The sequence below is a fragment of the Erinaceus europaeus genome, chromosome 7, assembly GCF_950295315.1.
Source record: "Erinaceus europaeus chromosome 7, mEriEur2.1, whole genome shotgun sequence".
Classification (NCBI taxonomy): Eukaryota; Metazoa; Chordata; class Mammalia; order Eulipotyphla; family Erinaceidae; genus Erinaceus; species Erinaceus europaeus.
In genome coordinates this window covers 43767264-43790730 of record NC_080168.1, presented here as the reverse complement: position 1 = coordinate 43790730, position 23467 = coordinate 43767264, and the positions used below count along the sequence as shown (strand labels likewise).

The 23467-nt window shown below is 41.3% G+C and overlaps 1 protein-coding gene across 4 annotated transcripts in view; it reads left to right on the top strand.

Moving 5' to 3' along the window:
- Positions 1 to 23467, top strand: part of SLC41A2 (solute carrier family 41 member 2) — a 158145-nt gene that overhangs the window by 71428 nt on the left and 63250 nt on the right. For 3 of the 4 annotated variants that reach the window (XM_060194328.1, XM_060194327.1, XM_060194326.1), the window contains exons 4-6: positions 654 to 725; positions 10498 to 10642; positions 15623 to 15769. In XM_060194328.1, the coding sequence (XP_060050311.1) occupies positions 654 to 725; positions 10498 to 10642; positions 15623 to 15769 (364 nt within the window). The remainder of the gene's footprint in view (positions 1 to 653; positions 726 to 10497; positions 10643 to 15622; positions 15770 to 23467) is intronic. The other variant, XM_060194329.1, reaches the window with a different exon arrangement.

Below are 23467 nucleotides of genomic sequence, written 5' to 3'. Positions count from 1 at the left end.
GACAATATTATTGAAATTGAGCTGAATTTCTATTGCTAACAGTTTCAGTTCTGATATAAATATAAACCATCTTCACATGGGTGGCTTATTTACATCTGGGCTTGTAGGTCTGTTATTTAAAAAATATACTCATCAAGGGTGGGGGTATAGCATAATGGTTATGCAAAGAGACTTTCATGCCTGAGGCTCTCAAGTCCCAGGTTCAATCCCCCACACTGCCATAAGCAGAAAAAAAAAATATATATATATATATATTCATCTTATGATATGGAAATATATGCCAGAAATTCATAATGGTGTAGTTATTTTTAATGGTGTAATTATTAACATTGGTCTTCAGTACACACAATTTGGCAAGTTTGAATGACACTTGATGATTAGTTATAAAATAGCATAAGTGGGCAGGTGCACCTGTTAGTACTCACTAGTCTAGCAGTTATTGGGAACAAGTAATTAAGACAGTTTTTTCTAAACATTGCAGGCAAGCTGAATGTGAAATGCAAGCATGGTAGTGATGTCAGAATTTAAATTACAACATGAGCTCATCATCTTTTACTAACAAATCACATTTGGATTTAAGACAGCTCATGCTGCTTAAGTAGTCAAGAGCAAATAGATCATTCAGTGATCGTGAAAAATCTCTATCTTAATAGGTAAATATTGGGAAGATGGACTCACCCATTGAAAAGTGGAACCTAATAATTGGCAATTTGGCATTAAAACAGGTAAGTGATGCACGTATTTGTTTATAAATCTTGGATGTTACCCATGGTAATGGAATTTAGTGTTTTTAGGCCTACCACTTCTTTCCAAACACCCCTAAAATAATTTAGTAATATAAAAAAGTCATAGAATAAGCAAGTACTTGTGACTTTACCAACATCTTCCAAATATGAAAAAATATAACAACATAGATTATAGGGAAAAGATGCCGTATTATTATAATTGTTATTATTACAAAGTAATAGCAGTAGTAAATGGTAATAGTAAAATTATTAACCAGAGCTCTGCTCAGCTCTGGCTTATTATGGTGCTGGGAATTGAACCTGGCATCTCATAGCCTCTAGCAGGAAAGTCATTTGGCTTAGCCATTATGCTAACTTCCCAGCCCAATACAAAATGTTTTCTATTATAAGTATGACATAGAGAAGACTGATTTAATAGCCATAATTATCTACTGCTTCTTCATGTAGGTACCACACTTCTTTCATTAAAAAATAAAGCTTTGGGGGACCAGGCAGTTACACAGCAGTTTAAGCACAAATAGTATGAAGCACAGCGACCTGCACAAGGATCCCAGTTCGAGCCCCTGGATCCCCACCTGCAGGGGGATCGCTTCACAAATGGTGAAGCAGGTCCCTGTCTCTGTCTTCCCCTCCTCTGTCAATTTCTGTCTGCCCTATGCAACAACAACAATGGGGGAAAAGATGGCCACCAGGAGCAGTGGATTCATAGTGTAGGTACCCAGCCCCAGTGATAAGCCTGGAGGCAAAATAAAAAAAAATAGGGGGTGGGTGGAGAGAATACAGAGCCAAGAAGGATGACAGAGGACCTAGTGGGGGTTGTATTGTTATATGGGAAACTGGGGAATGTTATGCGTGTACAAACTGTTGTATTTACTGTCAAATATAAAACATTAATTCCCCAATAAAGAAATTTAAAAAAAAAAGGGAAAAAATAGGGGGTTGGGTGGGAAGCCCAATGGGTTAAGTGCACATGGCACAAAGCGCAAGGACTGGTGTGAGGATCCTGGTTGGAGCCCCTGGCAGGGGGAGGTAAAGCAAACGGTGAAGCAGGTCTGTTTGTGACTATCTATCTCCCCCCCTCTCTGTCTTCCCCATCCTCTCTCCATTTCTCTCTGTCCTATCCAACAACGACGACAACAATAGCAACTACAAGGGCAACAAAATGGGAAAAAAAAGAAATTAAAAATAAATAAGTCTAATTAAGTTATTTGGGGCTGAGGAGACAGCTCACTGGTATGGCACCTGCCTTGTCATGATCTTGACCAGGTCTGAACCCTGACACAACAGAAGGGAGTGTCATGGCCCTGGGTTAAGTTTTAGTGCTGTGGCATTGCTCCCTCTCTATCTCTGTCTTTATCTGTCTGAAAAAGATGGCCCAGAGAAGTGAAATCACATATGTGTAAGTTCTGGCAATACCAAGGATAATAGTAATGAATCCAGTTATTTTATGTGTTATGATCAGATGCTTATTTAAATGAACTTTTGCTTATTTTTAATGTTAGTGGTTTTTTAATTAAAAAAAATTATTGCCACCAGGGTTGTCACTGGGACTCAGTGCCTGCATGATGAACCCACTACTCCTAGTGACCATTTTTTGTTTATTTGATAGAACAGATAGAAATCGAGAAGAGAGGGGGAAGATAAGGAACCAGAAAGAGAGACACCTGCAGACCTGCTTCACCACTCATTTGAAGCTTCCCACCTGCAGGTGGGGAGTGGGGGCTCGAACCTGGGTCCTTGTGCATAGTAATATGTGAGCTTAAGCAGATGTACCATTGCCTGGCCCCCTAATATTAGTGTTAAAATGAATGAGCACATTAAATTTTCAACTACATATACACTGAGCTGGGAAAAAGTAACTCTTCAGCCCTTTGTAATCTCATATGATCATCTCTCTCGCTCTCTCAGTGCCCTCTGCTATGCCACACACACAAGGATTCAGCAACCTTGAGACTATTTAAGTATGAGCTTAGGCACTGTGCAGTGATGTAATTTAGCTCACCAAGGACATAATGACAACACGATTGCCCAACTGTCATTTCATGTTGTGCACTTCAAAGACAAAATGACAGTCTTTAGCTAATATAGGTTGAAAAAAAATAAAGAACAGACTTAATCTGTGTGCTCTTACTCAAAATCACAGGGTTAGAAATGAGGAAGTCAGGAGTTGGTTGGTAGCGCAGTGGGTTAAGCACACGTGGCACAAAGCACAAGGACAGGTGTGAGGATCCTGGTTCCAGCCCCTGGCTTCCCACCTGCAGGGGAGTCGCTTAACAGGCAGTGAAGCAGGTCTGCAGGTGTCTATCTCTCTCTCCCCCTCTATATCTTCCCCTCCTCTCTCCATTTCTCTTTGTCCTATCCAACAAGACAACATCAACAGCAATCTTCTTCTTCTTCTAGTGTTTGCCCTTCTTCCGTAGCCAGTCAACAGCATCAGGTTGAGCCTGATGTAAAGTTTCGAGACCTCCTTTGAATCTGGAGAGGTGGCAGTCGTTGACTATGTGGGTCATAGTCTGTCTGTAGCCGCAGGGGCAGTTCGGGTCATCTCTGGCTCCCCAGCGATGGAACATAGCGGCGCACCGGCCATGCCCTGTTCGATAGCGATTGAGGAGGGCCCAATCATAACGTGCTAGGTCAAAGCCGGGTTGACACTTGCAGGGGTCTGCGATGAGGTGTTTGTTCTTTACCTCAGCTGACTGCCAACTCTGTTTCCAAGAGTCTGAAACAGAGAAGTTCAGTGTAGGCGTAGGGGACCAGATTGGGTGACGAGACGTCAAGTGTTGGACAGGGTGGGCGAAGATATCCGCGTATATTGGCAGGTCCGGTCGAGCGTAGACGTGGGAAATGAACTTAGATGATGCCGCATCCCGACGAATATCTGGCGGGGCAATGTTGCTAAGAACTGGCAGCCATGGAACCGGGGTGGAATGGATGGTTCCAGAAATTATCCTCATGGAGGAATATAATTTGGAATCGACCAAGTGGACATGGGGGCTACGGAACCATACTGGGGCACAGTATTCTGCAGTGGAATAGCATAATGCCAGAGATGATGATCGTAGTGTGGAAGCGCTCGCACCCCATGAGGAGCTGGCCAGTCTTGCAATGATGTTATTCCTCGCGCCCACCTTTGCTGCAGTTTTTATGAGATGTTCGTGAAATGACAGAGTGCGATCGAGAGTAACGCCAAGATAGACTGGCTGGGCTTCATGCCGGATTCTCATATCGCCAAGCTGCACATTAAGCTCACGCGAGGCCGAGGCATGGTGTAGATGGAAAACAGATGATACCGTTTTTGCAGTGCTAGGGATTAGTAGCCATTTTTTACAGTAATCAGATATCAGAGACATGTCTTTCGTGAGTGTTTCCTCGTGGATGTCGAACTTGGATGCCTGAGTTGCACAGCAGATGTCATCGGCGTAGATGAACTTCCTTGAAGAAGTTTCTGGGAGGTCATTGATGTAAATATTAAATAGCGTAGGAGCCAGAACAGAGCCCTGGGGGAGGCCACTTGAGACAAGTCTCCCTCCATCTGCTAGACTTGTCACCTAGATGCACCCGGAATCTTCTGTTTTGGAGAAGAAACGATATAGTGTTGGCCACCCATGGAGGCAGGCATCTTGAGATCTTGACTAGGAGACCACGGTGCCAGACCGTGTCATAGGCTGCTGTGAGATCAACAAAGACAGCACCCCTCTTTAAATTCTTCTGGAATCCATTTTCAATGTAAGTTGAGAGGCCCAGGGCTTGTTCGCAGGTAGATCTTCCTGGGCGGAAACCAGCCTGGGCAGGTGATAGGAATTTCTCTGTAAGAGGAGAAATACGTGACAGAAGCAGCCTCTCAAGGAGTTTGTAACACACGGAGAGGAGAGAAATTGGTCTATAGCTGGCGGCCAGTGTTGGGTCTTTCTTTGGTTTCAAAACCGCTATAATCTTTGCACGACGCCAAACTTTGGGCATAGACTCAGATTCCAAGATGTGAGCCACTTCTTTGCCGCGGGACCCAGGTTAAGAATGAGTTCTGGGGTGATGTTATCATAGCCAGCAGCTCTTCCCGGTTTAACCCTCTTCAAAGCGTCTTCCAGTTCAGACAGTGTAAAGGGAGAGATTTTTGGAGATGGACAAGATAACCGGAAGTGGGATGACCATTCATGTGAAATTTCTCTTTTCCAGACTGGGTCGATCTTAGCACGTCCAACTTGAGTTAGGTGACTGGCCACTGAGTTTGGAGATACGGGAGAATGGGAGACGGGAGGGGGTTGGCTACCGGCACCCAGTCTGTGAAGAAGCTTCCAGGCCTTCCTATTTGAGTGGGTGAAGTTCAGACTTTCTGTGAGTTGTTGCCAGCGGGCTTGGCGTGCTGCATCCAGGGAGGCAATGAGATGGTCAGCCACATCTGGTCGCCCGACTCATCATACTGCTTTAGTAGTTGCTCGCATTCAGCATCAAGACAAGGCGTATAGTTAGCACGTCTCCCACGAGGAATGGCTTGGGAAGCTGCTTTGAAGATGGCTTGGCGGAAGCACCTGTAGGAATCTTCAGAGGGGATAGAGTTAATTGGAATTGCAGGAATAGATTTGTTGGTAAGATCACTGAACAGACGCCAGTTTGCTTTCCGAAAGTTCCATCTTAGTTTCTCTGAGCACAGAATCAGTGGGAGCTGGAGACCAATGTGGATGATAGCTGGGCGGTGATGACTGTGCGGGAAGATCTTGAGAACTTGTCTCGTAGCGGGAAAGGCTTGGCCGTTGACTGTGCTAATCCAGCACAGGTCGGGTGACGAGTCTTTATTCCATCTAGCACTGTGAAAAGAGCCTGGCTGTTTGGGATCGTATAATAGGGAGAGGTTATTCGCTGAAGCCCAGTTGGCTAAGATAGAGCCGTCAGCACGAGTGGAGGAATATCCCCAGTCTTGGTGATGACTATTAAAGTCTCCAACGTAAACGGCTGAGTGATTCGGGCTAGGCAGGACCTCGTTATCCCATGAGGCACTGGGAGGCTTATATACGTTGACGAGCTGAATAGTTCCAATAGTAATGGAGTTGTAGAAGGTCAAAGAGGCCGTATGGTAAACATATTAACAACAATAATAACTACAACAACAATAAAAACAAGGGCAACAAAAAGGAAATAAATAAATATTAAAAAAAAGAAATAAGGAAGTCTTAGATCTAGCCTCTGAATATTAAGTAACTATAACCTTTGTTGGTTGATTTACCTTTCTGGGTACTATTGTCCTCTTGAATCAAAGTACAAAAATGTTGAGCTTCTTGGAGAGCCAGAACAGCCACTATGGCATGGACAGTCTGAATCTCAGTTCTTAATGTGTGTATGATAATCAGCCAGAGCTGTAATTAAAGACTATAGCTAGCCCTGGCTCTTTCATTATTTTATTATAGGATCAAATGGCTTCTTTTTTTTTTTTTTTTTAACCCTGGATCCCTGAATTCCAGTTGGATTCAGAAAGTCTGTGAGCATATAGAAATTCTAAAGATTTAGTGCATCTATGACTAGCGGAGAGAAGATTCTCCTATGAAACATGGGCCAGATTATGCAAGGAGTCCATGTCACCATGTTAACAGTCACTGCACTGATGACTATATTTTCTTTGAGGTCTGGGGAGACAGCATAATGGTTCTGCAAAAGACTTTCTTTTTTTTAAAAAAAACATTTTATTTATTAATGAGAAAGATAGGAGGAGAGAGAGAAAGCACCAGACATCACTCTGGTACATGTGCTGCCGGGGATCAAACTCAGGACCTCATGCTTGAGAGTCCAGTGCTCTATCCACTGCGCCACCTCCCGGACCACTTGCAAAAGACTTTCATGCCTGAAGCTCTGAGGTCCCAGGTTCAGTTCCTGGTACCACCATAAGCCAAAGCTGAGCAATGCTCTTGTCCCTCCCCCCCAACCCTCTGTCTCTCTCATTTAAATATTTTTAAAACTTTATTATCTTTATTTATTGGATATATACAACCAGAAATTGAGAAGAAAGGAGAGGTAGAGAGGGAGAGAGACACCTGCAGCACTGCTTTACCACAGGTGGGGACCAGGGGCTTGAACCCAGGTCCTTGTGCATTGTAACATGTGCACTCAACCTGGTACATCACCACCTGGCCCCAATAACATATTATATATGAATTTTCCTTCAATGCTAGTTCACTCATGCTGTCACAGCAAACAAGAAAAGCTTCAGATTAGAATTCCAGCTGTCCATGGGACCTTGCATCAGAACTTACCATTTTTTTTAAAGTTTTTTTTTTTTTATTTATGAGAAAGATAGGAGGAGAGAGAAAGAACCAGACACACTCTGGCACATGTGCTTCTGGGGATCGAACTCAGGACCTCATGCTTGAGAGTCCAAAGCTTTATCACTGCACCACCTCCTAGACCACCAGAACTTATCTTTTATGTACTTCAGTTTTGTTGCCTCCACATTGAGGATACTAATTGTGACTAGACAGGGTTCTCTTCAGCCCTCTGATCTTTTCTGATTTTGATCCTGGTGTTGAGAGGGTTTACAATACACATGTGCATGCTGGGCTTTGTAAGGCAGCAAATTTGCCTAAGAAGGGCATAGATGTATGTATGTTCCAATTTCAACAGTGTTTCTTTTATGAGGCAGGCAGTAATGGAATCTGTTTATAAAAAGCCAACTGTGAAAATATTATGAGACAATACAGAAATTTAAGTATTGTCTGAAAGCTTGAAATATGTTAAAAATATTGTGCTAAAATAAACAAACATAAAAGAATCAGTGTACCAGGTGTTTCCTTTAGAGTTTCTTTTAGTTCTAACTTTCTACTAATAGGATTTTTAAGATTTTACCACTAGTGTCACTTTTTTAAAATATATTTTTTATTTATAAAAAGGAAACATTGGGGAGTTGGGTGGTAGCACAGTGGGTTAAGCGCACATGTCGCAAAGCGCAAGGACTGGAGTAAGGATCCTGGTTCAAGTCCTCAGCTCCCCATCTGCAGGGGAGTTGCTTCACAAGCGGTGAAACAGGTCTGTAGGTGTCTGTCTTTCTCTCCCCCTCTCTGTTCCCCTCCTCTCTCCATTTCTCTCTGTCTATCCAACGACAATGACATCAATAAAAACAATAATAACTATAACAACAAAACAAGAACAACAAAAGGGAATAAATAAATAAATATTTAAAAAAAGGAAACATTGACTAAACCATAGGATAAGAGGGGTACAACTTCACACGATTCCCACCACCAGAACTCTGTATCCCATCCCCTCCTTTGATAGCTTTCCTATTCTTTAACCCTCTGGGAGTATGGACCCAAGGTCATTGTGGGATGCAGAAGGTTGAAAGTCTGGCTTCTGTTATGGCTTCCCCGCTGAACATGGGCATTGACCGGTTGATCCATACTCCCAGCCCGTCTTTCATGTAATTTTTTTATTGTTGTTGTAGTTATTGTTGTTGTTATTGATGTCATCGTTGTTAGTTAGGACAGAGAGAAATGGAGAGAGGAGGGGAAGACAGAGAGGGAGAGAGAAAGATAAGACACCTGCAGACCTGCTTCACTGCCTATGAAGCGACTCCCCTGCAGGTGGGGAGCCGGGGGTTCAAACCGGGAGCCTAACGTTCGTCCTAGCTCTTTGTGCCACGTGCGCTTAACTTACTGCGCTGTCGCCCGACTCCCGAGTGTCACTTTTTAATTGTCTTTTTTTTTTTTTAGTGTTACTTTGTACCAGCACTGTGGAAAGTACTTTATTTATAGAATTAATCTGATTTACCTCAGAAAAAATCACTCTCAAGTTCAATGTTATTGTTTTACAAATTAAAAGCTAGTATTTTAATAGCACTAACTTTGGATTTGATTATTGGTGAAGTTTATTACTATTATTTAAAGTACTATTATTGGGCAGTAGTACACCGGGTAAAGTGCACGTGGATCAAAGCTCAAGGGCCAACATAAGGATCCCAGTTCGAGCCCCCAGCTCCCCACCTGCAGGGGGTCGCTTCACAGGTAGTGAAGCAGGTCTGCAGGTGTCTGTCTTTCTCTACCCCTTCTCTGTCTTCCCCTCCTCTCTCCATTTCTCTCTATTCTGTCCAACAATAACGACATCAATAATAACAACAATAATAACTACAACAAGGGCAACCAAAGGGGATAAATAAATAAATATTTTAAATTACTATTATTAAATGTCTCTGTCTCACCCACCAAAACCTCTGTGGAAGCAGGGGGAAAAGTCAATTTTGACCATTCTATATAAAACAAAACAGCAGACAGTTTGTTATTCAAACAAAACAGCAGATTCTGAATAAATACTTGTTGAATGAAAGAATTTCAATAACTTGCAACAAGATTAAGTGGTATAGCCAGGAGTCAAATTTATATCATGTTCTTAGAAAATCCATTCTCCTTGAAAGCAACCCAGGTGTCCAACAACAGATGAGTGGCTGAGCAAGTTGTGGTATATATACACAATGGAATACTACTCAGCTGTAAAAAATGGTGACTTAACCGTTTTCAGTCGATCTTGGATGGACCTTGAAAAACTCATGTTGAGTGAAATAAGTCAGAAACAGAAGGATGAATATGGGATGATCTCACTCTCAGGCAGAAGTTGAAAAACAAGATCAGAAAAGAAAACACAAGTAGAACCTGAAATGGAATTGACGTATTGCACCCAAGTAAAAGACTCTGGGGTGGGTGGGTAGGGAGAATACAGGTCCATGAAGGATGATAAATGACATAGTGGGGGTTGTATTGATAAATGGGAAACTGGGGAATGTTATGCATGTACAAACTATTGTATTTACTGTTGAATGTAAAACATTAATTCCCCAATAAAGAAATAAATTAAAAAAAAAAAAAAAAGAAAATCCATTCTCTTGCCAACGCAGACTTGAGTTGTGTGACTTGAGTACCTTTCAGTCTTAAGATTGGTATTTTCTGTGACTGGTCTGTAGATTACACCATCACAGTTGGTACTTGTTAAAAACCAGATTCTTGGACCACCTTCTGTACTCATTGCTATCTGATCAGGGCAGTTTGGTTCTCTCTCAGGGATATTAAAGCTAATATGGTGGCTTCTTTGAATGGTAATGCAGCTCACTTGACATGTATAATGCATTCTTCTGACTTCTCATATGTATATTTACATAATAAAATAGAAATGTCTTTTCAAGGTACTCAGTGGTGGTGCAATGGGTTAAACACACAGTTCGAAGTACAAGGATATGGGTTTGAGCCTCCAGCTCCCCGCCTGCAGTGGGAAAGCTCCGTAAACGGTTAAGCAGGACTGCAGGTGTCTATCTTTATCTCTTATCTTTCCCTCCCCTCTAAATTCCTCTCTTCCCTATCCAATAAAAAAAAAATAGTGGCCACCACTATTTTTATAGTGGCAGTGGATTTGTATTGCTGGCCCTGAGCCCCAGCTATAACCTTGGAGAGAAAAGAGAGAAAAGAAAAAGAAATGTCATTTCAAAATGAATAATTCAGGGGGCCAGGTGGTAGCACACACATTACAGTGCACAAGAACCCAGGTTCAAGCCCATAGTCCCCACCTACAGGGGAGAAAATTCATAGTGGTAAAGTAGGGCTGCCGGTGTCTCTGCCTCTTTTCCTTTCTATGCTCCCCTCCCCTTCCCTCCCCTCTCAATTTCTGTCTCTAACCAATAATAATTAAATGAATGGATCTTTTAAAATATAAACAAAATTGTTAAAATGAATAATTCAGTTGGATTATATACGAAATATATATATATATATATATATATTTTTTTTAGGTTCAAGCAACTGTTGTTGGTTTTCTGGCAGCTGTGGCAGCAATTATTCTGGGTTGGATTCCAGAGGGAAAATACTACCTTCATCATTCCATACTTTTGTGCTCTAGCAGTGTAGCAACTGCCTTCATTGCATCCCTTCTGCAGGGTAAGTACATGTGTACACATTCACATACGTCTGCTCCAGAGATTCTTACTTTCAAGTCGGTTATTTCCATGTTGGCAATTTTTAACTTAGTGATAATTTATCTTTCTTTTAAGATCCACAATTATCCCTCTACAAACCCTAAAGATATCTATTTGGTTTTATTTATCAGTTTCATCTAATCGCCACCAGTTCACAGCTGGGGCTCGGTGCCTGCAGGATGACTACTACTCCCAGCAAGTTTTTTTTGGTTTTTTTTTGCCCTTCAATTTTTCCCCTTTTCTTTCTGTTTTATCAGATGGAACAGAAAGAAATTGAGAGGGGAGGGAGACACAGTGAGAGGGAAAGGGGGAGGGAGGGGGGAGGGGAGGGGGAGGGAGAGGGAGCTGCTTCACTGCTTATGAGGCTGCTCCTTGGCAGGTGGGGCCAGAGGACTTGAACCCATGTCCTTGCTCATGGTAACATGTGCTCTCAGCCACTGCCTGGCTCACTTTAAAAATATTTTAGATGTATCTTTATTTGTTATATGTAAGCCTCTGTGTCGAACAGATTTTCTTTGTTGTTGTTGTTGTTATTTTTAATTTATTGGGGAATTAATGTTTTACATTCGACAGTAAATACAATAGTTTGTACATGAAAAGCATTTCTCAGTTTTCCACATAACAATAACCCCCACTAGGTCCTCTGTTATCCTTTTTCAAGCTGTACTCTTCCCCCCTGCCCACCCCAGAGTGTTTTACTTTGGTGCAATACGCCAATTCCAGTTCAGGTTCTACTTGTCTTTTCTCTTCTGATCTTGTTTTTCAACTTCTACCTGAGAGTGAGATCATCCCATATTCATCCTTGTGTTTCTGACTTATTTCACTTTGCTGTTTTTTTTTTTTTAATCTTTATTTATTTACTGGATGGAGACAGCCAGAAGTTGAGATGAAGGAGAAGACAGGGAGAGAGATAGAGAGACACCTACAGCACTGCTTCACCACTTGCAAAGCTTTCCCCCCTACAGGCAGGGACTGAGAGCTCGATCCTGGGTCCTTGAGCATTGCAACAACATGTGCACTCAACCAGGTATACCACCACCCAGCCCCTGAACAGATATTCTGAGATTGCTTCCTGGCATTAGGTAGTCTGGTACAGTTCCCAAGCGAGACCTTTAAAAAAATAACCTAGTACTTGTTTGTTTTCACTTAAGTTAAATTAATTGGGAAACTCCTTTCTGGAAATTATGCAAGGAACTTCCTGGCTTGTCATCTGAGTCATAAGCATTCCAGGAATTCTGAGTTTCAAAAGTAGGGCCTATGTTAACATTTTTAAAGTTTCAGATTTTCAAAAAGTTTCTTCACAGTTTCTGTGGCAGTGCAAATAGAATCCTATCCTTCACACAGCATATTGTTGGGCCGAGGAGATAGCACAATGATTTTGCAAAAAAGTCTTTCTTGCTTAAGGCACCAAAGACCCAAGTTCAATCCTCAGCACCACCATAAGCCAGAGCTGAGCAATGTTCTGATAAAACAAAACAAAACAAAACACACAGCATATTGTTAACTTTGGAACTTTAAAGATTCAGAAGTTATTATTTCCCCCCACTTTATTGTAGAGGTTAATGGTTTACAGTACACATAGCAGAAGTTATAATTGGTTTACAAAATTAAAATCTCAGAGGTTTCTGTACCACCTGCCCATCAGATTCATGAAGTCTTTTTTTTTTTTGCTTGTTTGTTTGTATTGTTTTTTGCAAATTCATTTGCTTTAGTTGTCTTTATTCCACTGATGATTGATTGCTAGCATTCCCTAGTTACCTTTTGCTTCTTTATTTCTTTCACTTGTCCCATCTATTTTATCCTGAATGATACAATATCATCTTTTAAAATTTTCAGGATAGTATTCCATTGAAAAACTGTGTGTGTTATGATATATAATAGTATTTATGTAATATTGTCACTTAGAAGTATTTTCAGTCTAAAAATGAAATATATATATATATATATATTGATAACCCTGGAGGCAAAAAATAAATAAATAAATAAAAATGAACAGAAGATCTGAATACACACTTCTATAAGAAAACATGCAAAGGGCCAGCAAGTGTGTGAATCAATGCCTATCATTACTTACTTTCAGAGATACCTGGGTCAAAACTACAATGAACAATCATCTCACACTTATGAGAATGGCCTTTATCAAAAAGATCTGAAATAGGAAGAGTGTGGAGAAAAAGGAACCCTTGTATATAGTTAATGGGAATGCAAACTGATAAAATCTATATGGGAAACAGTCTGGGGGGGCGTCCTCAAAAAATTAAAATTCGCCAGTTGGGTGTTAGCATACCAGTTTAAACTCACATAGTATGAAGCACGAGGATCCCAGTTTGAGCACCTGGCTCTCCACCTGAAGGGGGGGGGGTCGCCTCACAAGTGGTGAAACAGGTCTGCAGGTGTCTATCTTTCTCTCCCCCTCTCTATCTTCCCCTTCCTCCTCTTTCAATTTTTCTCTGTCCTATCCACCACCAACAGCAGCAATAACATTAATTGAAAAAAATGGCAACCAGGAGCAGTGGATTCATAGTGCCGGCAAAAAATAAATTAAAAATTGGACTACTGTATGACTTAGCTGTTGTACTTCTATGTATTCATATAAAGAACAGATAAATATGATTCAAAATATATATATAGGTGCTGGATGGTGGTACACCTGGTAGAGCAAATGTGTTACAGTGCTCAGGGACCCGGGTTCAAAGCTTCAATCCCCACGTGAAGGAGGAAAAGCTTCTTGAGTGGTGAATCACTGTTACACTTCTTGATTTCTGTGTCCATTAAATAAATTAAATATTTTAAAGAAGATATATAAATAACTATGTTTACTGTAGCACCATTTATAATAACAGTGTATGGAAACAGCCCAGGTGTCCAGATACAGATGAGGGTGGGGGTTAAGGAAGGTGTGATATGTTCATACACATTGGAGTACCACTCAGCCAGAAGAAAACAAGAACTCTTGTCATTTCTAGCAACATGAATGGAGCTGTGGGGTGGTGGGAGTGGGGACGCTAGTGACTCAAGCCAGGAGAAAGACAAAGACCAGATAATTCCACTCGTGGAATATAAAGAAGCAAAGCAAAGAAACAGATAAGACCAACTCAGAACAAACATTTAGATTCTGACTTTAGAACTGAGGTCACCAGCAGGGACAGGGAGCAAGAAGTAAAGGTTGTGGGGTGTGTGTGTGTGTGTGTGTGTGTGTGTGTGTGTGTGTATGTGTGTGTGTGTGTGTGTGTGTGTGTGTGTGTATGGGGGAAGGGGTGTTATTGGTACTTTGGTGATGAGGATGGTGTGCCTACATATATTTTGAAAGGGTGTGAACATGTACTCCTTAGATTATACAGTGTTGTGTATAACATTATTTCAGCAAATCAACTGAAAATGTGGGGGCCAGGAGATAGCTCAGTCTGTTGAGTACACACCTTACCATCCACATGGATCCAGGTTCAAGTCTCTGCCACTACACGGGAGCACTGCTAATCTAAGTAAACTGAGCTCTTGAAGCAAGAGGAAGCTTTCTGAATGGGGGAGCAGTGCTATGGTGTCTCTCCTCTCCCTCTCTCTTTCCCTCCCTGTCTCCATCTGAAATTTGAAAATGTTGTGTTACGGGAGAGAAGCCATTGGGAGTGGCAGTGGAATCACACTGGTGCAAAAAGTCCCAGCAGGCAAAGATGGAGTGGGGTGGGGTGGGGCTGTGCAGTGGCATATCTGGTTGAGTGCACATGTTACCATGCACAGGGAGCCAGTTCAGACCTCTGGTTCCCACCTGCCTTCATGAGAGGTGGAGCAGTGCTACAGGTGTCTCTCTCTCTCTACTTCTCTGTCTCTCCCTCCCCTGTAGATTTCTCTCGGTCTCTATCAAATAAAATTTTAATAAAATGGAAAAATGCAATAAGAATCTTGAGTTTTCACTTATATGGTCATATTTAAGCTTCTGTGTTGATTTGTGGTTGGCAACTTAAATGAGCTAATCTTAAACTTCCTCTGCTCTGCACCCTCTTAATGAGTGTTGGCATGACAAAATTTACACAGTTGGGTGTGGAGAGAAATCTGATAGTTTTTTTCCCATTGCTATGAATCAAGGAAATAGGGTTTTAGAAGTACGAGCATGCAGTCACATTTTCTTTTTCTTTTCTTCCTTCCTTTATTTTTATTTAATTTGCCTCCAGTGTTAGTGCTGGGGCTCAGTGCCAGCACTTTGAATCTACCACTCCTGGTGGTCATTTTTCCAATTTTACTTGATAGGATAGAGAGAAATTGAGAGGGAAGGGAGTGAGAAAGAGAGACACTTGCATACCTATTTCATCACTAATGAAGTGTCCCTGCTGCAGGTGGGGAGTGGGGGCTTGAACCTGGGTCATTGTGCATAATATTATGAGTGCTTAACTAGGTGTGCCACCACCCAGCCCCCCAAAGTCACACTTTCATTTTCTGTTCTTTAGTGGTAGTTTCATGAAAATTTTAGGCTCAAATAAAATCTTTTACAATGACTCTTGTGTTCTGACCTCCAGTGTTCGAGATTTAATTACTGCCTTCCTGCCAATACTTCAACACTTTTAAGTAATAAGATGAGGCAAACGTCTATGACCACCACTGTTTTGCTTGGTCTTCTTCCCAGTTGCTGTTTATATAAATGACTCACCTTTCTTTGACATTTTCAGACTTTATTTGAGGGTTTAAATGCAATCTCAAGGTTTGAGATGCACACATATATTGTCTAAGGCCTGCATGTCATTAAATTTAAAACATTAGCTTTGCTTTTATCTCATGTTGGGTACTTGGGTCTCTATAAATGAATTTTTCAAATCCCTATGATTTCCACTTGGAATTTGTCAAAAGGCATTTTGCAAAGCATTAAAGTAAAATGTTCTTGTTGACTTTAGTCAGCTTATCTAAGCAGACTAACTAGAACTGATGGGCTGCTTGTTTCTTTGCTTTCTTTTAGGAATAATAATGGTTGGGGTTATCGTTGGTTCAAAGAAGACTGGCATAAACCCTGACAATGTAGCCACACCCATTGCTGCTAGCTTTGGAGACCTTATAACCCTTGCCATATTAGCTTGGATAAGTCAAGGCTTGTACTCATGTCTAGGTAAGTGAATTTGAAACTATGTATCATGTGTTTTTAAAGTCTCTTTCCATTAAGTATGGGTGGGGGGATTGGTAACACAGCAAGTGGGTTAAGCACACATAGTTTGAAGCACAAGGACCTGCACAAGGATGCCAGTTCGAGCCCCTAGCTCTCTACCTGTAGGGCGGTCACTTCACAAGTGGCGAAACAGGTCTACAGTTGTATATCTTTCTCTCCCTTCTTTGTCTTCCCCTCCTCTCACAATTTCTCTCTGTCCTATCTAACAACAACAACAACAACAGCAGCAACAACAATGGAAAAAAGATGGCCATCAGTAGCAGTGGATTCATGGTGCAGGCACTGAGCCTCAGTGATAACCCTGGAGGCAAAAAAGGAAAGAAAAATGTGGTTTTCTCCCTGCCCCCACTGGTTAAAAAAAGAAAAGTATCAGTGGAACAGTGCTATGGGTCTGTCGTGACACCCATACTAGAACTGTGGCTAAAACATACTAGAGCAATCACTGCTGTTTGTTGTGTACCGTGTACCTGCTGCATATGTGAATCTCATCTGTGTATTTTCTCACAGACTTTCATCTAGAGTTTAAAACTCTGTAAGGTTTGCTATCTCTAATTTCAGATGAAGAATTTGAGGGTCATATGTTCCTGTAGGAAGGTTGAACACAGGCCTATCCTAGTCTTTAGCTTCTGCCCTTCCCTCTGGATGAGGAGCCAGCCAGGGGTCAAGCTTCAGTGTTCTGATATGTCACACAATTGCCTCAGAACTTGACGTTATTTTATGGTGGGGCTTGTGGCTTTGTGATTTTCCACCTTGTCAGAAACCAATTTGATAGTAAAGGGGGGAAATCACTATTAAAATAAGCTTTAATAATCTATGAAGTTGGAGTCAGCTCAGATGTGTGATAGTTTTAGAATCTAATGAATCATTTCAATGTGGATTCATGGTCTAGGACTGTAGTCAGTACAAATGGACATGGCTTTTAGCTTAGTGATCAAAGTTGGTTACAGTTCCTTTTTCTTTTCTTTTCATTTACTATTTTTTTTAAATTCCTTATGTATTTTGAATAGAGACAGAAATTGAAGAGAGGGCAGGTAGAGAGGGGAAAAAGACACCTGCAGCACTGTTTCACAGCTCATGAAACTTCCCCCTGCAGGTGGGGACCAGGGGCTTGGACTCAGGACTTTACACATGGTAAATGTATGCTCAACTGGGTGCACCACTGCCCAGCCCCTCCTTTTTTTTTTTTTTTTTTTTTTTTTGCAGCCAACTAAAAAAATATTAAAAGGAAACAAACAGGAAAGTATAAGGGAAAAAAATGACCTTAAGCTAAGTTACAAGTGAAGATTTACTCACATATTCTTAAATGTCCATGAATTCTATACAGATTTATAGTATACTTCAAAATATGCTCAAGTTAAGAGATTAAAATCAGGTATGATGAGCTTTAAAGATAACTTGCTATTCTTTTAGTCTGTTAAACTCCTCCACCCACTCACAGTCAGACAGCTGGGCACCTTGTAGACCTCACCCTGTCAGGACCAGGCTGTAAACTGGACAAACTGTATTGGGGAAGAGAGACTGGCCTTGATAGGCTGCACCCTAAAAGAGAAAAGGGGTCAACTAGGCATTGCAGAACCCCTTTTTCTGGTCTTCCCCAAGTAAGTCTATCCCACCTGTAGGAGAACATAAGAGAGATGCAGGTAGAGGAGAGGAGGATGAAGGGGCTCTTTCTACCATTTTTCAGAGGACAGAAATCTTGTGAGTCTGAGGAGCAGTCAGTGGAACAGAGGGTTAACAGTGGTTATGGGATGAGTTTTCCCCTATATACCTGAAAAGAGGGGTGTTTGAATCACTACGCAGGCTTCAGTAACATTTCTCAGTTGCTTGCTAAATATTAAGATGTCTCATCAGTTGATACAGTGGGGCAAAAAGAGAATGTTGCTAAAGAATGTTGTACTATTGATAACTAGAACAACTGTTATAATGACATCTACTTAAGTAGCATGGCATTCCAGAAGATAAATTTCCAAGGGAAATAATGCATGCTGATTTTTAACTTCTCTTTTTTAAAAAATGACATAAGTGATTGATTCTCCTTATATGAGACTTATCTATAATGTGCTGTCTAAAGCTCTCAGTGCTGAGTGCTATAGATAGTGCATTAGTAATTTAACTGATTCAGCACATTAAAAAGTGAAATGGAATGATACCATCACAGATGATAATTTCGAAGATAACTTTTAGTATTAGTTATTGCTTAGGTTCATTTTACTTTATTTTTATTGCCATCAGGGTTATTACTGGGACTTGGTGTCTACATGATAAATCTCCTGCTACTGTTAGACCTGTCCCACCCACTCCCCTCTTTCTTTCTTCGCTCTCTTTCTGATAGAGACAGAAATTGAGAGGGGAGAGGGGTCAGAGAGGAAAAGCATAAGAGCCACACCTGCATCACACAAGTTGTGAAGCTTTCCCACTGCAGTTGGGAACTGGGTCCTTGCACATGGTAATGTAATGTGCGTGCTCTACCAGGTGCATCACTGCTTGCCCTGCTTAGACTTCTTTGCCTGGAGCTGGAGGAGTTACTCAGTGGGTAAAGCATAGGCATTGCATGTCTGAGGCTCTGGGTTCTATCCTCAGTGCTCTGTGTACCAAAGTGGTGCTCTGGCTTCTCTACTTCATAGGAAATATATATCACCTCCAAGGTTATTGCTGGGGCTCTGTGTCTGCACTATGAATCCACTGCTCCTGGAGGCCATTTTTTTAAAGGGTTTAGATAAGACCCAGATCTTTTTTTTTATTTATTTAATTTCCCTTTTGTTGCCCTTGTTATTTATTGTCGTTGTTGTTAATGCTGTCAGTGTTGTTGGGTAGGACAGAGAGAAATGGAGAGAGGAGTGGAAGACAGAGAGGGGAAGAGAAAGATAGACACCTGCAGACCTGCTTCACTGCCTGTGAAGGGACCCCCTGCAGGTGGGGAACTGGGGGGTTGAACTGGGATCCTTATGCCAGTCTTCACACTTTGCACCACCTGCACTTAACTCGCTGCATCACTGCCTGGCTCCTTTTTTTTTTTTTTTTTTGCATATTTACTGGATAGGACAGAGAGAAATTGAGAGAGAAGAGGAAGATAGAGGGGGAAACAGGGGTCGGGTGGTGGCACACCTGGTTGAACACACATGTTGCAGTGCACAAGGACCCAGGTTCAAGCCCTTGGTCCCTACCTGAAGGAGGAAAGCCTCACAAGTGGTGATGCAGTGCTGCAGGTGTCTCTCTGTCTCCCTCTTCCCTCTCAATTTCTTCTTTTTTTCTTTCTTTTTTTAAATTTATTGGGGAATTAATGTTTTACATTCGATAGTAAATACAGTAGTTTGTACATGCATAACATTTCACAGTTTTCCATATGACAATACAACCCCCACTAGGTCCTCTGTCATCCTTTCTGGACCTGTACTCTCTTTTACTTTAGTGCAATATGCCAATTCCAGTTCAGGTTCTACTTGTTTTTCTCTTCTGATCTTGTTTTTCAACTTCTGCCTGTTCCCTCTCAATTTCTGACTGACTCTGTCCAACTAATAAATAAAAATAGTAAACTTTTTTAAAAGAGAGGTTGAGAGAAAGATAGACACTTGAAGACCTGATTCACTACTTGCGAAGTGACCCCCCTACAGGTGGGGAGCCGGGATTTGAACCGGGATACTTTTATGGGTCCTTGAGCTTTGCACTACGTGTGTTTAACCTGGTGCGCCACCTCTCAATTCCCTGAAATACATATTTTAAAAATATATTTATTTATTTATTTAAAATATTTATTTATTCCATTTTGTTGCCCTTGTTTTATTGTTATTGATGTCATCACTGTTGGATAGGACAGAGAGAAATGGAGAGAGGAGGGGAAGACAGAGAGAGGGAGAGAAAGATAGACACCTGCAGATCTGCTTCACCACTTGTGAAGCAACTCCTCTGCAGGTGGGGAGCTGGGGGCTCGAAGCAGGATCCTTTGCACTTTGCGTTACCTGCATTTAACCCACTGCACTACCGCCAGACTCCCGAAATAAATGTTTTTTAAAAGTTGATTCAGAGTAGTCCAAAATAAAATAATTAAAATAGAATCTTTTAGATCTTGACTGTATGATTTATTTCCTTAAAATGCTATATTTAAGAGAGTGCCAGTCAATTCCATTGTTAATTTACTAGGTAAAGGTGTTTCAGAAATCAGCATTTGGATTTCTAAAGTGTCTGTTTTGTGAGCACTAGAGGGCCTCAGAGGACCAGCAGTTGTAAACCTGGTATTAGTGCTTTCCTAATAAGAATAAAAACATTAGGGAGTTGGGCTGTAGCGCAGCGGGTTAAGCACAGGTGGCACAAAGCACAAGGACTAGCATAAAGATCCCGTTTCGAACCCTGGCTCCCCACCTGCAGGGGAGTCGCTTCACAGGCGGTGAAGCAGGTCTGCAGGTGTCTATCTTTTCTCCTCTCTGACTTCCCCTCCTCTCTCCATTTCTCTCTGTCCTATCCAACAACGACAACAACAATAATAACTACAACAATAAAACAACAAGGGCAACAAAAGGGAATAAATAAAATAAATATTTTTTAAAAAAAGATGAAAAAAAGAATAAAAATATTGAAAAGAAGAAGGAGGAGGGGAGGGGGAGTGGAGGGGGAGAGGGAGGAAGAGGAGGGAGGAGGAGGAGGAGAAAAAGATTATGGCTGGCACATTTAAATTCCAAGATCCCATCTGTCCTCCTAAGATGCTTAGTTCTAGGAAACAGTTTCACTAGAAGCATGTAGCAGCCTTTAGAAATGAGGATTTCTTTTATTTTTAAAAAATTTCTTTATTGGGTAATTAATATTTTACATTCAACAGTAAATACAATAGTTGGTACGTGTGTAACATTACCCATTTTTCCATATAACAATACAACCCCCACTAGGTAAGAGGATTTCTTTATAAGCCATTGGTCTATATGCTATGGTTATAAGTAATTATATGATTCTCAAAGAATTGGACATTGACAAAAATCTCTAAAATTTCTCATAGAATTTTGGATATTTGGAAATGACTTGAACAGCTTCTCTCATGTCCTGTTAGCTTCAGTCCATGTGCTAAGGCTTGCTCTCCCTCTCCCTCCATCTCATGTGCTGCCTTTTTTTTTCTTTCTGCATTTGAAAAGATTTGCTGACTTCTAGTATCTGAAGCTAAGTATGAGATCCTCCCCTCTTCCCACCTCTCCAGTTCTCCTAAGAACAAAACCAGCCTTTGTCTTTGTCTACTTCTGTTGATATTATTTTTGTAGTTACCCTGAGTAAGTCTTTATTGCTTCCTGAATAAAGTTAAAGTTTTAACTTAGTATGTAGGTCTCACAGATTCTGCAGAAACTGTTTTCAGTTTCCTACCTGTTTCTTTCCTGTACCTTTCTTCTTTAGCCCAACTCCACTATTGGCTGATCTCTTGCATGACCTGTTCTTCTTCCCTTTCTTTCTTATGTCATTTTTAAAAATTTTATTTAAGAAAGGATAAATTAACAAAACCATAGGGTAGGAGGGGTACAACTCCACACAATTCCCACCACCCAACCTCCATATCCCATCCCCTCCCCTGATAGCTTTCCCATTCTCTATCCCTCTGGGAGCATGGACCCAGGGTCGTTGTGGGTTGCAGAAGGTGGAAGGTCTGGCTTCTGTAATTGCTTCCCCACTGAACATGGGCGTTGACTGGTCGGTCCATACTCCCTAGTCTGCCTCTCTCTTTCCCTATTAAGGTGGGTCTCTGGGGAAGCGGAGCTCCAGGACACATTGGTGGGGTCTTCAGTCCAGGGAAGCCTGGCCGGCATCCTGATGGCATCTGCAACCTGGTGACTGAAAAGAGAGTTAACATACAAAGCCAAACAAATTGTTGAGCAATCATGGACCCAAAGCTTGGACTAGTGGAGAGCAAGTGTTAGGGGGGTACTCACTGCAAACTCTAGTGTACTTCTGCTTTCAGGTATATATTTTGCAGTGGTTTATGGATACGTGTGAACATATGTTCTCTCTCACCAAAACTGGTGTATATCTAGGTTTTGGGACTTTGTTAGAAGTTTGTCTTATGTCATTTTCTTCCTCTCCCTGAAGACTAATCAAATTCTGCATTTTCTTTCTTTTATATATATTTTTTAATTTTTTATTATCTTTATTAATTGGATAGAGACAGCCAGAAACTGAGAGGGAAGGGGGTGATAGAGAGACAGAGAGATACCTGCAACACTGCTTCACCATTCACAAAGCTTTCCCCCTCCATGTGGGGACCAGGGACTTAAACCTGGGTCCTTGTGCTAATATTATAGCATGTGCACTCAATCAGGTACACCACCACCCAGCCCCTTTCTTTTCTTCTTGTTTGTGTTTAAGTACTATTTATTTTCTACATTTTTTTTTATTGGGAGGTGGGTTAATGGTTTACAGTACAGTTGTTGGCACATGGGTACATTTTCTCATCTCACCAAGGTGTCTGCAAAACATTCTCACCCCCAAATTAGGTCCCCCATTGTATACCAAAACCCCCATCTTCCCCTCTTCCCTCCGTCGTTATCCCTGCCCTTCTTCCCCAGAGTCCTTTACTTTGGTGCAATACACCCAACCAGTCCAAGTTTTACTTTGTGTTTCTCCTTTCTGATCTTGTTTCTTAAGTTCTGCCTTACGAGTAAGATCATCCTATATTCATCCTCTTTCCGGCTTATGTCACTTAACATGATTCCTTCAATCTCCATCCAAGATGAGGTAAAGAAATGAATCCATCATTCTTAATAGCTGAGTAGTATTCCATTGTGTATAGAGACTACAACTTTCTTAGCCGCTCATCTGTTGTTGGACACCTAGGTTGCTTCCAGGTTTGGGCTATAACAAGCTGTGCTGCTATGAACATAGGTATAGATTCCTCATGTTTCAGTACTGAGTTCGCAGATAGCCCTAATGTTAGGTGGCAGTCTCCTTTGAATACCCACACACTTATACAGAATTACTTGCAACTGGTCATAAAGCTTTGTGTGTAATTGTTGTTGGACTTGACCTTTGTGATTGTCTAAGCTTCCCGAGGACAGAGCTGTGCATTCATTTATTTTGATTTTTTGGTATCATCACATGCTATACATAGAATGGCTGTTAAATCACACGTCACCAAATCTTTGTTCCATTTGAAAACCGTGAGTTGAAGTTATTCAAGGAAGTGGTAGATCACAGGAAATAGCATAGGTATCTTTTCATCTTTGCCATAGTAACTGTTAAAGAACATAATAGATTGTAGTAAAGCCTTTTTTCTTTCCTGCTAACAATTTGGTTTTTTTTTTTTCAAGTTTTAATCTAATTTTATTTACTTATTTTCCCTTTCGTTGCCCTTGATTTTTTATTGTTTTCATAGTTATTGTTGTTGTCATTGATGTTGTTGTTGTTGGATAGGACAGAGAGAAATGGAGAGAGGAGGGGAAGACAGAGAGGGGGAGAGAAAGATAGACACCTGCAGACCTGCTTCACCGCTTGTGAAGCAACTCCTCCTGCAGGTGGGGAGCCGGGGGCTCAAACTGGGATCGTTATGCCGGTCCTTGAGCTTTGTGCCACCTGTGCTTAACCTGCTGTGCTACCGCCCGACTCCCTAACAATTTGTTTTTACTTGGAGGTTAATGGTTTATGGTACAGTTGCTGGCACATGGCTACAACTTCTCA